Source organism: Parasteatoda tepidariorum, chromosome 5, assembly GCF_043381705.1.
Source record: "Parasteatoda tepidariorum isolate YZ-2023 chromosome 5, CAS_Ptep_4.0, whole genome shotgun sequence".
Taxonomy (NCBI): domain Eukaryota; kingdom Metazoa; phylum Arthropoda; class Arachnida; order Araneae; family Theridiidae; genus Parasteatoda; species Parasteatoda tepidariorum.
This window is the reverse complement of record NC_092208.1, coordinates 78,524,185-78,541,310: the sequence shown is the minus strand read 5'-3', so window position 1 is coordinate 78,541,310 and position 17,126 is coordinate 78,524,185. Positions and strand designations below refer to the sequence as shown.

The 17,126-nt window shown below is 30.9% G+C and overlaps 2 protein-coding genes across 2 annotated transcripts in view; both read left to right on the top strand.

Moving 5' to 3' along the window:
* The window catches only part of LOC139425539 (leucine-rich repeat and fibronectin type-III domain-containing protein 5-like), a 25,329-nt gene extending 9,699 nt beyond the window's left edge, over window positions 1-15,630 (top strand). The window contains exon 4 of the transcript XR_011636741.1: window positions 15,537-15,630. The gene's annotated coding sequence lies outside the window, so the exon portion shown is untranslated. The remainder of the gene's footprint in view (window positions 1-15,536) is intronic.
* Window positions 260-15,551, top strand: LOC107443223 (slit homolog 1 protein). Its single transcript, XM_016057017.3, has 6 exons — window positions 260-1,087; window positions 4,621-4,769; window positions 6,691-6,833; window positions 11,502-12,211; window positions 13,455-13,603; window positions 15,332-15,551. Exons 1-6 carry the CDS (start codon window positions 435-437, stop codon window positions 15,475-15,477), a joined length of 1,950 nt encoding a protein of 649 aa, XP_015912503.2. The 5' UTR covers window positions 260-434; the 3' UTR covers window positions 15,478-15,551.
* Window positions 15,631-17,126: the final 1,496 nt, after the last annotated feature.

The window sequence follows — 17,126 nt, the reverse complement described above, 5'->3', positions numbered from 1 at the left end:
TTACACTATTGACACTGAAACTCTACATATAAATTTCATTTCAATTCCCAATTAGTAAGATCTCCTATTTTATTTCCCTTATCTCCCTATTAGATATCAAAGCTTCATTTCTTATTTTTTAATTAGAATTCTGTCAAGAGACGTGTCTTTTTTTAATCTCTAGAAGAGTTTAGAGGTAAGATATAAGGTATTCAGATACGTATATACAGGTGCGTTATTTACTATTTACATTTGCAATAAGGGTAAAGTAAGAAACGTTACTTTTGACAAAAGGAAGAAGAAAAATAGATAACAGACGAAGTGACAATAATCTTTTACGATAAGAAACAATTTCATTCTAAAACCTGCTTTTAAGTGTTCCCACGAAACAGATAAAAACGGCGATTTATATCTACATTTAAAATTCTACTAACTTTTCAAGATACGAATCTGACATGCTCGTTTTTTACGCGGTCGTTTCAGCCTTGTGTTTCCTTTCGGAATGTTACCAACTGCAAAACGATTCTCCAACCAGCAGAAATCTTAACAGATATACAGTGAAATGTTCTGGAATAGATAATCCTGACAATCTAAAAAAAAATTATCACAAAATATTAAAAAGTTGGTTTTCTTCTAAAACTGAGGATGTCGAAGAGTTTCAAATAACAATGTCTCACTTTTCGTACATTCCTCATGATTTGTTGAAAGGTCATGACAATATAAAATTGATAGAGATAAGAAACACTACTTTAATGTCTCTGAGTGATACAGACATGGCCTTCGTTGGGGCAGAAAAAGGAGTCCGGAGGTTTGAAATGTGGTATTGTGTCTTGTTTGGGAATTTCGATTGGTACAAACTACGAAACATGACGCATCTACAAGAAATTGTGCTGATAGATATTGGTTTAAAATACATTGATATTGATGCGAATTTTCCCCATTCGTTTAATTTAAAGCAGTTATTTTTAGAATACAACAACATTTCATACATAAGTGATCAAGGATTTTCCAAATTTGTTAATCTTGAAAATTTACAATTAAGGGACAACAATATATCGAAGTTGAAGAGAAGCATGTTTCCGAACTTACTCTCAAGGATTGATTTGAAGTAAGTCATTTTTGTATACTTATACAAGTAAATAAACTTAAGTAATGCATAAATTAGTCCAATAGTCATTATTTTTTACAGTAATGTATCATGTATAGCTCATTATCAAATGTATTTTCGTTTCGTTCCTCATATTTTTTTTCCTTAGACGCTGCGTTAAAAAACATAATAATCAATCTCTTATGCGTCTACATAGCTATGTCACATGCGTATGTATAGGTACGAAAATGTACATTTTACACATAAAACCCTTAAGGCTGTGATTCATATGTTCTATAGTCGTATGAAACTATGTTTTTTTTGTGAATAATAAGCTATCTTCGTAACTGATGAGAGTTTGCAAAAAGATACTCATGGCTGTTTGGTCAAGTTTATCTTACCTTTAAATAGCGCTCTCTATGTTAATTCTAAAAATGGCACAAAACGTCAATATGTAGGAAAGTTTAGAGAAAATGAAGCGTGTTTGTGGTCTGATATTTATTATTTAAAAATTGATTACATTCTGCATTATCTGGGCTCATAAAAATCTGTACAAAATGGGAATAAAGTATTGATTTTGATAATTTTATTCCAGATTTTATTCCATAAAATCTCACCAAATGGGCGATTTTTTTAAAAAAAAGTTTCATTACTTTTAGGGTATTTTAGTTATCTGCCCGTTTTAAAACCCGGATAATTCCCTTCAGCTAAATGGCATACAAAGTTTAAGATTATAGCTTTGCATCAAGTATAAAGCACTTAAATTGTGGCTTTTTTTATTTTCCTAGGAAAAAGAGCTATGAAAAGTCTTTTTAACTATTTGTTTAATCGTTTCGGGCTTTTTCACAATCAATTTAGTTAGGAAAACCACATCAGAAGTACTGACAGCTTTAGCTCTGGTACTTTTTTTCCTCAATTTTTCTCCTATCTTGCCTCCCGACAAAACATGATACATTGTAAAACTCTTAATCTCTTACCTTTAAGTGTGTGTATAATAATTCTTCGTGTACTAGAATATTTACATTTGAATAGTCGTGTTTCGGCAATTTTTGAGCTATCTTTACAATACTCCAATAGGTTACATGCAATAAGTATTCTAAAACGTTTTAATGTCGTTTTCTGGTTTAGAGATTCGATTTAGGCCTTATCGTGAGCATTTTTTTTCAGTAAAATGAAAGGATGAGTTTGGTAATGATTTAATAGTTTTATTTCATCACATTTTAGCTATAATTTAAAATTTTTTTAATCCGGAAAAATTATGAATAAAATATTAAAATGACGACGAAGATGTCAGAGCACGCCGAGCATTGATGGATGGGCTCAGCTCCATACTGTATAATCTTTAACAGATGAGACCAAAAAATCAACGATTATGTATGAGGGTTGTTATGGCTAAAATAAAAAAAAATATCGTTAAAAAAGGCATTTTTTCACAAAATGGTTGCCATTTGAAAAAAAAACAATAAAATAGATTTTTTTGGCTTTTAAACACTGGTAAAAAAATCAAAATTTCGGAAAAAAGCAACAGTAGTCATTTTGCTGATTGAAACAATAGCAACATAATTTCTTTACTAATTTCAGAAGTGACCGAAATTGTTCGAATTATTTTTCTGCAATCCAAATGAAAAAAAAAGAAAAAAAGAAAAATGCTTTTGGATGTAGATTTTGTGTGTGTGTTGTTTTGGGTTTGATGGCGTGGGCACTTTGTTTGGTGCGCATGCGTCGTGATTGCATCCGTTGCTATGGCGACCGCTGCTGTTTGATAATTTTTTAAAATTCTTTTTTTCCCTTTTAATTTTGTTATCTATTAAGTTGGTAAGTTCGAATTTTCGATTAAATTATTTTTCAAAATTTTGTAAAATTTTCTAACTTTTCATGTTTTGAGTTTCCTCTTGTTTCAGGATTTTTCCTTACGGCTGACTAGCCGTAACTCTTCTGTTAGAAATTGTATCTGTTTTCACGGGGTTTGGACAAATTCTGGTACTTTTCATTATCACAATATGTTTGTTACCTTTTTTCAATGTTTTTTTTATTTTATTATTTTTTTTAATGCTTCGCCTATTATGTTTGAACTCTCAAACTGCTAAATTCTATTTTCTGAGTAACTACTATTGTTAATTTTAAGATTTCGCTAAATTCTTTGAGGCCTTCTGGTGTTGCCATGAATCGCAACCAATCCTACCTTTTTGAATCCTCTTTTTTTTACTGAGATGTCACGTGCGTGCACTTAAGAGCGTACAGTATTCTCCGGATGCCCCCTGACTGGGGCGGGACGGGGTTAAGCTTTGATGTATTAAGTTGGTGAGTTTATTTTTGAGATATCTGGCAGAGAGATCCCATAAATACTTCTTGAGTTGTAAATAAAAGAGAATTTCATTATTTGAACGATATATTTGCTAATATTGTTTTAATTAAGAATCAGAAATTCTAATCTACAGTTCAAACTGGATCGTTTTCAATACTAATTCAGGTGAATATCAGAAATAAAGAGGGTCCCAAATTGATTGACATGGTCCTAAATGTGAGAATTGAAGCAAGATAAAAAAAACAATGCCAAGGCCTAAACTTACCGAAGTAGGCTGGACGACCGTAGACGGGAAAAATAATTAGATAGCAACCATTTTGCCAATGGGTAACCTGTGATAGCCTTTCGGCAATCACTATTTTTTATACTTTTTATTTAATTTTTTTAAAGTTTCAAATAATTTATATCCGGTTTCTTCTTTTAGACTTACCTTCAATCTGCGATACCTGGATCATAAACACGCCTTTCCAGAACGCATACCTTTCGTCGGCATGCACAACTTTCTTCAGGGCCGCAGATGGAGGAAGATGCGCTTCTCCACCTGCACTTCTTTGCTGGAGGAGGAGGAACGATGCTCCTAGAGTACAAGACGATCCGCGTTGCGTCTTTTGCAAAACTCAAACTGTTCCCAATTCGAATACTTATGACATCTTACATGCTGGCAATCAGCATGAAATCATCGTTGAAGATCACCGTAGCCGATTAATTGGCAATTTCCATCAGATCTTAACTGGAATAGATATATTTTGGAGAAGACGCCAAAATAATAAAATTTAGCGATTCGTTATTGTGTTGAATATTCGAACATCACATCTTTCCAATAAACTGTCATTTGATAGTCTTGGTAAATAGTCTCCTGCATCCACGACGACATGGACTGGCCGATCCAATGTCGTGTTTTGCAACTATATCAAATAGTTTCCAGAAATAACAGTTCCGCTCACATATGCTCCTTAGTCAAAATATGCCACAGAAAAGATTTTTTGAAATTTTTTAAGCCAAACCCTAGACCTTTTACTGTTGCGAACGGGCACTTTGACCCATCGGACAAGAAGAAAGTTTAAGAGAAATGTTCCGATGAACTGTAGTGGTTATCTTTCGTCGTTATATCTAGTTTTAATCTTCTCTGTTTCTTAAACGGTGAGAAATTTAATACAGATAACAATGAAAAGTGGGTTGCATAGCAGTATTTAACCACAGCAATAGTGCGAACTACTTTTAAAACTAAATCTTGTTTTTATATTTTCAGTAACAACAAAATTTCTTTCCTCCCTTCTGATCTTTTCACAAACATGCCAAATCTGGTAGTTCTTAATATGGACAAAAATGGTTTTCAAACTCTTGACCAGACACTGTTTGCACCCATCTGGAAGAGCATAGAATTGCTTAGTATAGAAGGTACTATATTTGTCTCTTTTTAATATCTATATATATATATATTTCTCTTACACGGCGACAAAAAAAGCCTCATTACAACTCCCCGAATGGCAACGCTAGAAAATCGACCAATGATTGCCGCTAAAAATGTCACATGCCAAATCTAGCTGAGATGGCTCAACATATAGCGCTTTTAAAAACGGAAACTGAAATAACCAGAGAGAGCATAAGCTAGGCAGAAGTGAGTAGTCTTTGTCGATAGATCTCTATTTTAGTATTTTGTCGAAAGCGCTTTTTTCACGAATTTATATATTACGAATTTATTTGACGATTTTGGATTTATATCACGAATTTATTTGTTTTACTAGATTTTATTTGTTTATTCAGGTTTTTCCACTGCAATTCACTTATTTCAATTTTTAATAGACTTAATTATAGCCAAAATTTTAACCTTTTTAAAGAGACATCAGTTTTAGAAATTTTATCTTAAGATTCTATACTATAGCAAGTTTCTAATAGGTTTAACGAATTACATGTCATTTATTTGAATTCAAATTTATTTTAATGACTTAGTATTTACTAAAAAGATGTAATTTTTTTTTAAAAAAAAGTTGTTATATGGATTTGAATGATTGTTTTGAATTCTTAGAGTTTTGTGCTTTTGCAATATACCTAAGTTAGTAGCGAGCGAAGCAAGCTTGGCTTGCGAAGCAAATCATATAAGATTGCGTAGAAATTTTCTGGGGTTGGCGAGCGTTAGCGAGCAGGGGGCGCAGCCCACTTGTTATTATTTAAATTTCTTAATATGAAAATGGTCCCCAAACTCTTGATCAGGCACTGTTTGCAGCCTTCTAAAAGAACTTTTATCTGTCTAATGGAGAAGGTACTGTATTTGATTTTCTAATATTATAAAAGTATCTTAATTTGAATATGTATCTTTTTATTAGAAAAGGATTGTGTTTGGTTTTCTAATATTATTAAAGTATCTTAATTTAAATACAAATGGTCTTCAAACTCTTGACCAGACACTGTTTGCCCCCCTCTGGACAAACTTATATCTGTTCAATATGAAAGGTACTACGTTTGTTTCTTTTTTTAATATTGTATTAAAATATTTACTCTCATTTTGTATAAAGTGCTGAATGATTTATCTTTGTTATTGCACCAAAAAGATTATCTTTCAATAAAAGTAAAAGGAACTATGTAAGCTTTAACGTGGCAATTATTAGTTTCTTGTCAGACTAAAAATATCAAATAGTCCAAAAATGTTTCAACCAAAATATTTAACTATTTGCGCCCAAACGTTTAGCTATTTTAGCTACCACTATTCCTTAATAACAAAGAAGAGAAGTATTCTTCAATAAGAATACACTAGGTCGCATTGCGTTGCCTGATTAGAATTTGTAACCATAATTTGTTGTTCCGCAAAAAGGTTTAAGTTCTTGAAAATAATTTTGTATGAATATCCGTTGATATTTCACAACTTGTATCTCTTTGACTAGTTTCCCCTTTAAATTTTAAAAATTTATTCTTTCAATTATTTACTCAATAAAATAAACTATGCACACTGATTCCTATTTAATATAAAAATTTAAAATATTTTGATTTTGTTTTGAAAATTAATCTTTGATGAATTTCTCTTTATATAATAATGCAAGAAAAAGTTGAAAAATAAGCAACAAGAACATACGAATAAAAAATTAAAATGATAAGTTTTAGTATTTAAACTCAATCTAATTTAAAAGCATTTAAACTTCGTGTAACAGCTACAGAGTGACTTTAATCACTATTTGAATGTATTTATGATCAGAATTAAGAACTAAAAACATTGTATACGTACAAAAATCTTTTTCGATGTTGTTTTTTATTGCTGTATTCTGTTGTTTCATTCTATATCGATATTTCCTTAAAGTATATTTTTTCTTTACTTTCAATTCCACAGATAATCCATTGAGATGCGATTGTAGAATAAAGTGGATACTCCATCATCCTTTTCCGAAGTATATTTATGGGAAATGCATGGAACCAAATGAATTGAAGGGAAGATTACTGCATTCTTTAGAACACTTAGAACTATTGTGCTTCTGAAAACATGGCTCTAAGTTTGAAGTATCTTATTTGGATCTAATTATATTTTCTAGGATAATAAAAGGTTAATAGATATTCTTTTATTTTGTTTTTCCCTGACATAATCGAGAAAATGTGCAATCTATATATTTTTTATAACACATTTGTACACTGCAATCAACCCGTTGACATTTTAACTCGAAAAGCGTTAGCAACAAAAACCAATCAGATGTTGTTTACGGCGAATTGACACTAGTGTCAGCAATCACTATTAATGTTTTGCACGGTCCGTAGTACAACATAAGATCTCATACTTCATAATAGTGTGGATTTCCGACATATTCATTTTCAACGATATTTATTTTTAAGAAGTATTTAATATTTTCAGATTTTTCAATTTAATATTTTCAGATTTTTTTAAATAAACGAGACGTGCAACGTTCCAAAAATAAAATGATTGAATATTAACATTTTCCTTCACGTTTTTTAAAAAGTAAGATTAATAATTATTTTCAGATACAGGAAAAAAAAAGCCCAGCGACAATTGCTTGAGGGAATATTTTTTTTTGTCGCTTTGCGTATCTGCAAAACTGCAAGTTATAATTTCACTGAGATCCAACATAAATGTAAACAACAGGCTCTTTGAAATAATAAACACAAAAACATCAGAAATCAAATATAAACTGATGTATAATAATTAAAATGAGTGAGGCTACAAATTGCAATAATAAAACATTGAATAATTCTTAACGAAATGTCAGTCGGTGCTAAACCGAGGAAGCTACAAGCGGGAAATAGCATGTCCTTCAACTTTGAAACTAGCACAGATTGGTGGTGAATGGAATACCTGCAAGTGACGTAGTGTGGGTATCTCTATCCTGATTGGTTGTTGAAAAGTGGCATTTGTTTATCCTAGCAACGGTTCTTCCCATTCTATTTCGAGTAAGCCAAGCCCGTCAAGTATCAATTCGCACAAGTGACACATACTATATTTTTGCAGAAGGATTTCAATTCTTTCACTTTATACTTCTTACTCAACACAAAGACAGCCACGTAGAACAAAAGGAAAATAACTATGCATCGAGGCTTCCAAGTACACAAAATAAAAATATATCAATCACGGTTACAGTAAAATACATAAACACACATAAATCTTAATTAAGTAAGTAAAAGACGCAGACGAGAAGGAATTAGACTTAACTCGATGCGTGATATGGCACTGTATTTAATTAACTTTAATTTAATAAACATTTTAGCTTATGAGGAGAAACTTAAACACGCCATTACAAACGATCAGCTGGTGCTGACGGCATAGGTCATGTGTGTGGGTATATGTGATCTTCTTCTTGAAGTACAAGTACCCAATTCTTTTCTCTTAATATGTCAATGTGCAACGCAGTTTTCATTGTTAAATTATCGAAGGCAGCAGAGAAAATCAGATTCAAATTTAGCTTTGCAAATATGCAAAGGAGCGCAATGAATTGTTAAGTTAATTTCGAATAATATGTTGTTAAAATTGACAATATAATTAACTATAGAGTTCACCCTTAATATTTATTAAGTCAAATTGATTTACAAATTTCCTGAAGCAAATTATTGTTTGCTTTTACTTCAAAATTCTTTCTACCTTGATATCAGATCTTAATATAAAAACTTCTCTTTTAAAAATTTAGCGTTAATAACCTAAGACAATATAATTTTCACGAAAATTGAATGGATTAAGTATGGAAGTTAAAAAAAATAAGTTTGGGACAACAGGCGAGAACAGATTGTTTATGATGGAAAAATTCCAGTCGTTTTATTTGATGCATGTCTTAATCATTATTTTTGAGCTTTTTCTTAATTTTCATTTTTTATTTTTAAAAAGCAAAGATCATTCTGTTTAAAAATTGTATAATTATTATAAATTTATGTAAGCACATTTTGCAAGTTTTTTAATCGCATCAAAATACACAAATACCTTGTTTTGAAAAACAATCCACGTAATTAAAAAGAAAAAATAAAATGAAGAAAATAAAATGTGTAAGACAATGATAAGAATTTAAAGTGAATCAAATGTACTCGTCAACGATATGTATAAATAAGCTGTTGTAGTTCTAGTTCATTTACGTCACACTAGAGCTGCACAATGGGCTATTGGCGATGGTCTGGGAAACATCCCTGAGGATGATCCGAATACATGCCATCACAATTTTGATCCTCAGCAGAGGGGATGTCACCCGCGCTTCGGTCGACGACTGCACGCGAAGTCGAGCACTTAACGGTAGAACAGTTTAACGAGGACCAATACCGCACACCCTCGGTCCCTACGCAGACTGATCCAAGTGGTCACCCACCCGCAAACTGACTGCAGCCAGCGACGCTTGACTTCAGTGATCTGCTGGGGGGAACCGTGTCATAACCATCAGTCCACTGCGGGACACATCTGTATAAATAAACTTATGTCTTCATAACAATTAAAAGAGAATTATAGTTATTTATAAAAATTTCAATGCATATGTTATAATGTTTTGCATGGTAAAATTTAATCTCTTTTTTATTTCTCCCTTATTATTACTTTTTGACATGAACTCAAGAACAAGCATATAAATAAAAGATCCCGAAATAAATAATCTTTTTTGCAATATTCGGTCAGTATTGAAAAGAAAACATCGATCAAGAATTTTCCAAAAAAGTCCTTAAAATAACACTAGTTTTGAAACAAATTCGAATTTCGGAAGAAAAAAAAACCCTATTCTATTAATAAAAATTATCATTTTATCTCATCTTTTACCCTATTTTAACGCTTTAATTGCTTGCCTGCGGTCCATTAAACTACAAGTTTAACATTATCGAACTAATAATAATCAATCGTTATTTTTTTATTTCATACTACTCCCATACTATTTTACACATTTTCCTTATTTGAAGTTTCTAAGTACTGCCATTTTTGAGCAGCAAATCAGCATGAAATTTAAAGATGAAGACCCAAAACAATGGCAGAGGTTAGAGTCCGGAATTTTTGCGGTTTTCTTCTCCATGCATCGCAAATGCAAGTTAGTTCCTTCTAAAAGATCTCTCAGTACTTGATCCAGGATGTCCCATGTCTTTTGCAAAAAGGCTCAAAGTTACAAGGATACAGAGTTGAGCATTGGTAGTCGTGAACTGAAAATTCGGTCGGCTGTTCAACGAAGGTTACAAGATAAAATAAAATATTTTATAGGAGGCTCAAAAATAGAGGGTTCGCCTTCCAATGAGGTGAACTGGGTTCGAATCCCATCGATACGGTTGATACGAATTCCGCACTTGATTTCATCGTCCACCGTGCTGACGTTAAATATCCTGAGTGGTAGATAGATCATAAGTTGGAGTCTATTTGCCTTGAGGTTAACCATAACACGTTTTTGTGGATTTCCACTTCATGCAACACAAATGTGGGGAATTTCCATCTAAAAGTCCTCCGCGAAAGCAAATTTCTCCCAATACTTGATCAAGGAGTGCCTTTTCCAAGTTACTTTAAGGGAACTAGGAGGACTTTGTGACTTCGACAAATTTAACGTGCACCAGTTACCATTTAAAGCACGGAGATTGCTCGAAGGGCTGGATTCAAAGAGATTGTTCGACAATTGAGAGAGGTTGTACTACGGGCTGTACAGCACCGATCATTAAATATGTTTGAGTGGGAATGAATTTTAATTTCATCTTTATTTTATCTTATATTATTATAACCAACTTAATATTGTTATTACAGTCAAACCCCGCTCTAGTGAACACGGCTTATAGTGAACTCCCGGATATAGTGAACGAAATGCTCGGTCCCGTGTAGTGGATATAATGAACCAAAAAAGTGAGGAAGTTGGATATAATGAACTTTTTCTGTCTTCAACTGATTTCCCCCCCATTTTCTTTGTAATAATTTTGAAATTTGTACTTCAAAATAAATACATATACCGATTTTTAAAACCATCTATAGAAACTACTTTTATGTGCTCGAATGGTAGGTTAGACAGGTTTAAAAAGAGGAATTACAGAAATTCAGGAAAAATTATCTGAGAGTCGGGAAGTGTTTCCATATCTGATGTTGAGGATTGCTTATCAACTAAAGATTACTAATTTTTATTTGTACGCAAGACGAAAAGTGATGAAAAATAGCACATTTTTTGCTACTACATAATATTTTTCAGTCATTTATATGAATATAATGTAATAAAAGGGAGGAGTTTGGGAACCATTATTGAAATTGCCTGCGTAACGGATATAGGGAACTCCCGGTTATAGTAAACCGAAATTTCAGTCTCTTGAACCTTCACTATAGCGGGGTTTGATTGTATTACAAATAATATTTTATATTATCAATTATGCTCTCTCTTTCATTAAAATAAAAGTAATTGAGGGAATTTTAATCACGAGATGAAATAGCTTCATCACTTAATCATACATTATATGCATACATTGAATATCTTTCCACAGAGGAATATCAGAGGACTGGGGTTCCGAGAGGCTATTTAAATCTCGGAAGGGTGTAACAAGTTTCTAAATTATTTAATATTAGATACATGAGTAAAATCACTTAAAATAGTTCCTTATATTTTTATTATTTTGTTTGAAGATATTTTATTGTTCACTCGATTAATATATACTTCACTATCGACCCGGTAGTCAGATTATCTGTTGCATCCGTGTGTTCTTAGAACTGAGATAAAATAGACAATATGCCCAAGTTTCAGTTTATCGCATAGCCATTCAAGTTCAAAATCAATCATGTCTGTTTTCAACAGTGTTATTTTAATTTTATGTTTCTCGGTAGAATGTATTCATATGAAACAAGTAGCTTCTTTCTGCGCAAGAACCTTCAACACAATTAACGGTTACAAAATAGAATGTTCAGGAATTGATAATCCTGATAATCTAAGAAAGGCTTTTTATAAGTCTAATGAAGGTAACTCTCCCACAGAAGCAAAAACGGTGGCTATAGCTGATTCTGACTTTTCTTACATTCCTCATGATTTGTTCCAAGATTTTAAAATAGGTACGATAATAATAAAGAGTACTACTCTTTCCTCTCTTAGTGATACGGACACAGCTTTTGATGGATTAGAGAAAGATTTAAGAGTTATTGAAATACGTGATTCCTTTCTTTTTAAGGATTTTGATTGGTGTCAACTGAGAAATTTGAAAAGAGTGTTCCAGATTCAGTTAAATAACATTGGATTGAAATATATTGATAGTGATGTGAGATGTGCGTCCTATGTGGAATTTTTATACCTAGGAAGCAACAGAATTTCGTACATTAGTGATCAGGCATTCACATCATTTGCTCAACTTAGGAAAATAGATTTACCAAAAAACAAGATTTCAGAGATGAAGAGAAGTATGTTTCCGAGTCCAGCAAAGAAACTTTATAAGATTAATTTAAGGTAATAAATTTTTATTGATTAAAATTTTTTTTGTATCAATTGAAAATTACTTTAATGATTTAATAATTAACTAAATTAGTTAATAATTTATTGAATTAAATATTAATTTATTGAATTAATTAATAATTAATTGAATTAATGAATAATTAATTGAATTAATTAATAATTAATTGAATTAATTTATAATAAATCGAATTATTAATAACTTATTGAATTAATTAATAATTTATTGAATGAATGAATAATTAATTGAATAGATAATTAATTAATAATTAATTAAATATATTAATGCTTGATTAAATATATTAATACTTAATTAAATATATTAATACTTAATTAAATGAATTAATAATTAATAAAATTAACAACAAGAAGAAACGATTTTAGACCATTTTCTTCTTATATTGTATACAGATATACGAATAGCAAGTACGATTGAATGCGTTTTAAATCTTGTTGCAGTTTTTAATGAAATGTTATTTTTTAAATGCATGCCCTATTATTATTTTAAGAAAATATATAAATGCAAGTTTGATAAAATGCCGAGTTCTTATTCATTTTGCTTGTATTGGCAAATAAAAGAAAAATGCATAGAGTAAAAATGGTGTATATCGTCAAAGTTTAGGAATTTCAAAATAATAGTAATAATTAAATTAAAAATTCTATGCAGAGACAAATTGTTAAGTACCCTACACTTAGTAAAGGGCGAAAAGTCACCCAAAGACGCGCGTTTCGTTACTTTGAAATGAAAGAGACTAAAACACGTTAATAAGACAAATAATTCAGAATTTGCTAAGATTTTCATGACGGTGACTTGTCGTTATTTACATTTTTAAATTTGCTATCTTAGTAGTTCTCTAGTGAAAAAATTATTGTAGTACCTCACTAGTAAAATAATTGTTATAGTAACTCTCTAGTAAAAAAAGTCAATTATGGATATCTGTCTAGTTTTTCATGGATTTCCTTCGAAAAGTTTATTCTTATATCTTTTATAATTATTTCAATTATTCATAGCACTATAAAGTTAATTTCAAATATGGTCGAAGCCCATACATCCCCCAAAAATTTTCTACCTTGAAGCAGCTTTTTTATTCTCTTCTTAGTAAATGATAAAAAGTTGCAGGATTCACTAGCCTTAAGTGAGAGGGTTTTTGCGACAAGTACATTTTTTCTAAACACATTTTCTTCATGATCTGTGACATGACTTTGAAAATTAAAACTTAATTTGTTTTTGTGTTTTCAGTTTCATTCAGATCTCTTCTCTTCCAAAGGATTTTTTCACAAACATGCCCCAGTTGGAAATGCTTGATTTGAGTGAAAATAACTTCCACACACTTGACGAGACTCTATATGCTCCTGTCTGGAAAAAAGTATCTTCAGTTTCGCTATCAGGTAAAAACATTTTTGTTTCCTTTCTCTCTAAATATTGGACACAAAATTCTTTTTTTCAAAACCAATACTGTTAAATACACTGTAAAAATTACATACTTAACTTTTACTATCATAAAAAATAAAAATATGTATAGTTAATATTTACGTCATTTTCTTATTTACATAAACAAAAAACTACTATTCAGTTTCTGTGTACACTGTTAAAGTAAAAAACGATATTTTTTGCATATTTGTAAAATTTTTCTGCTTCAAATTTTCAAATAATACTTTGGAACACAAGCTAATATCGTGACTTATTGAATACTTGTCCTTCATACGGAGTAAAAAAGTAGATAATTAATAAATCGGTATTAATTAACAATACGGAATAATGCACAAAACTGAATGTCGCATGGCCCCTTAATTAAAACAATTTCAATATTTTCTATGTTTACATTCAATATTTCATAATTATTTACATTCTTCAGTTAAACAGTACGTTCTTCAGTTCGCCCGGAGTGTCTGGTTATAAGGGAGCCAAACGAGACGCAGATTTAAAGTTCTCTAAATTATTGATTTCCTCCTTTTTTAAAATATTATTTGTTTGAGCTATGGTGGCTCAGGGGATAGAGTGTTCGTCTTCCAATGCCCTGAACCGGGTTCGAAAAACAGCAATGGCTGGTCCATACGAATTCTGCACCCAGCTCTTACCGATCACACTGCTGACGTAAAATATCTTCAGTGGTAGATGGATCATGAGTTAGAGACCCTTTTCCGTCTGGCTTACCGTGGGAGGTTTTCGTGCTCCTCTTCGTATAATGCAAATGCGAGTTAGTTCCATCAAAAAGTCCTTCACAAAGGCAAAATTCTCCGAATACTTGATCCAGGAGTTCCCTAGTCTTCTGGATTCGGTTCAAAATTAAAAGGCTACGGAGTTAAGCATTGGTAGTCATAAACCCATAATAGGGCCGACTGTTCACAGACGACAAGATAAAATTAAATAAAAGACAGATAAAATAAAATATTGTTTGGTTGAAAAATATATTTATTGGTTTTCATTTTTCAATTATGCATTCCCAGATTAACCTTCTTATGGTTGAAAATTTTCAAAGCAAAAGTTAAATTTAAGCTTTACGCGAATATTTCCAAAGAGGTAATGCATGGCAAAAACAGAGAGGGGACTAGACCTTACTGCTTTGTTCTTTTTGTACTTAAATGGTCATGGTCAATGGTTTTGTCTGTAAATGGTCATGGAAAAAACTCAATGGTTAATCAAAAACTCAATGATTACATTAACTAACTGAATTAATTACAATAATAGTCCGAATCCATAAAAAAAATTGTATCTTTATTCAGAGAAAGTACGTTTTTGTGGCTGATTTAGTTGCATAAAATATTGTCTGCACCAAATAATAATTAGCATATTTGGGGTCACCCCTTTGAGCCATTGAGATAGAGTCTTATAAAGGTAAAATTTGATCATTAGATTAAAAGTTATTAAGGGTGATACCTTTTATTTTTGATGTATTGTACATAAGAAGTACTTAATACTACACCTGTTGTCTATTTTTCTATAATTAATTTAGCATCACTGAGATCAATGACTGTTTGGAAATTTATTTTCGGCTCCTCAAAGCTGATAATCTATTGTTTATGTTTTCTTTTACGTCAGATTATGTCAGAATCAGATCATTACAGAAAATTCTGTTTTCTTTTACTTTATTTTTACTTTTACTTTTAATTCTACAGGCAATCCGTTAAGATGTGATTGCAGAATGAAGTGGTTGCTTAAACAAAAATTTCCTTGGATTACCAGTGGAACTTGTATGGAGCCTATTGAACTGAGCGGAAGAGAAATAATCTCTTTAAATAAATTAGAACTTTGGTGTTTCTAGAAAAAAGCTCAAATAGTAAATTATACAATTGAAATCCTTTTGCAACAATGTACAAATAGCTCAATAAAAGCATTCCAACTATTTCTGAATCCTATATATTTGTAATAATATAATAGTTAAAATAGAGAGTCAAAGAAATTTTACCACATTAGAAATTATGTAATTCTGTCATTACTAAAGTATTATTATTTTAAAATTACGTACTTGCACTTCAAGAAGAGGAAGATCAAAAATACCCACACTTGTGACCAATGATGTCAGGCTAGTTGATCGTTTATGAGCAAAATGGCGTGTTAAAGTTTTGCTAAGTTTCCTCTTGTAAGTATATTAATTAATGTGAAGTAAATTAAATACAGCGCTTTATCAAACATTGAATTTATTAAAACACATTTCTTTCTCATTTACGTCTTTTACTTAACTTACATTTATTATTTGTTTACACATTTTATGGTAGCAGTGATATATTTTTATTTCGTGTACTTCGATTCATAATTAGTTTGTTTATGTTCTGCATAGCTTTGTGTTAAATAAGAAATATATATGGAAGGAATTTAAATCTTAGTGAAATGATAGAGAATGTGTCACTTAAGAGAATTGAAATTTGGCAGGCTTAGCTTAATCGAAAATTAATGGAAAGAGCAGTTGCTAACGTAAACAAATACCACGTTTCAACTACCAATCAGAATCCGCACTACGTCGCCATCAGGTTGTATTTTGCCATGCAAAGTTATGTTTTTTAAAATGATGCAAAAAATTACTATTCAAAAAATTTTCTACCAAAATATATAAAATTATAAAAAATAATAAATATCTATTAAAAATTATTTTTTGTATGGAATTATCTTTGGATAATTGTATTTTATAATTTTTTAAAAATTTTCTCAATTCGCCTAAAAAGTACTCGAGATATGGCGAAATACGCAAAAAATAAAATTAACATTAAGGGGTCCAATTTTCTGAGAGCTCTCCTGACCAAACTATTGGGACTATATTTCCCAGATTGGGGCTACCCCCAATATTTTTGGGGTCAAAAATTCGAATCCAAATATTCAAGGTCAAAAATCAAGATCCCAAAGAAAGGTATGTTTAATTAGAGAACGTGCATTTTTGTGCCTGATTTCGTAACTCATAAAATTATCCGCAATTACTAATTATGCTATTTGAGTTCACCCCCTTAAACTATTAAATTTGAAATTTGAAAATTTGATTATTAGATCAAAAGAGTTATTCAGGGTGGTCCATTTTTTGAAGCATTATATATTGGGTAAAATTTAGTAAAAATTATTGATTACAAAATGACTCATATTTATAAACTTGTGACTTATACATGGAATTTAGTTTTTTTCTGCGAATGTTGTAATTATTTGCTTAAAATATATGTATTGAAAAGCATTTACTCGTATATATAAAAGCATTTATAAAAAGCAGTATATATAGTATTATATAAGTATTATATAAAAGCATTTACTAGCTTTCGCTTGCGTTTTGGCCCTCACTTTGTAAGTCCAAATATTTTCCTAATGATTCGATTAATCACCTTTTTTTAAAAAAATCATTTTAAAATAAAGGTATATTAATATATCAAATTTAAAACGCATTTTAATATTTTTGCTTATCAATCAAGCTGATATATTAAATACAATTCTGCA

Bases quoted from the DNA above. Each gene is read 5' to 3' on its own strand.
- LOC107443223 (XM_016057017.3), top strand. From the start codon at position 435: ATGCTCGTTTTTTACGCGGTCGTTTCAGCCTTGTGTTTCCTTTCGGAA. The intron at 1,088-4,620 runs GTAAGTCATTTT...TTATATTTTCAG, and splicing joins CTCTCAAGGATTGATTTGAA to TAACAACAAAATTTCTTTCC. The intron at 12,212-13,454 runs GTAATAAATTTT...TTGTGTTTTCAG, and splicing joins CTTTATAAGATTAATTTAAG to TTTCATTCAGATCTCTTCTC.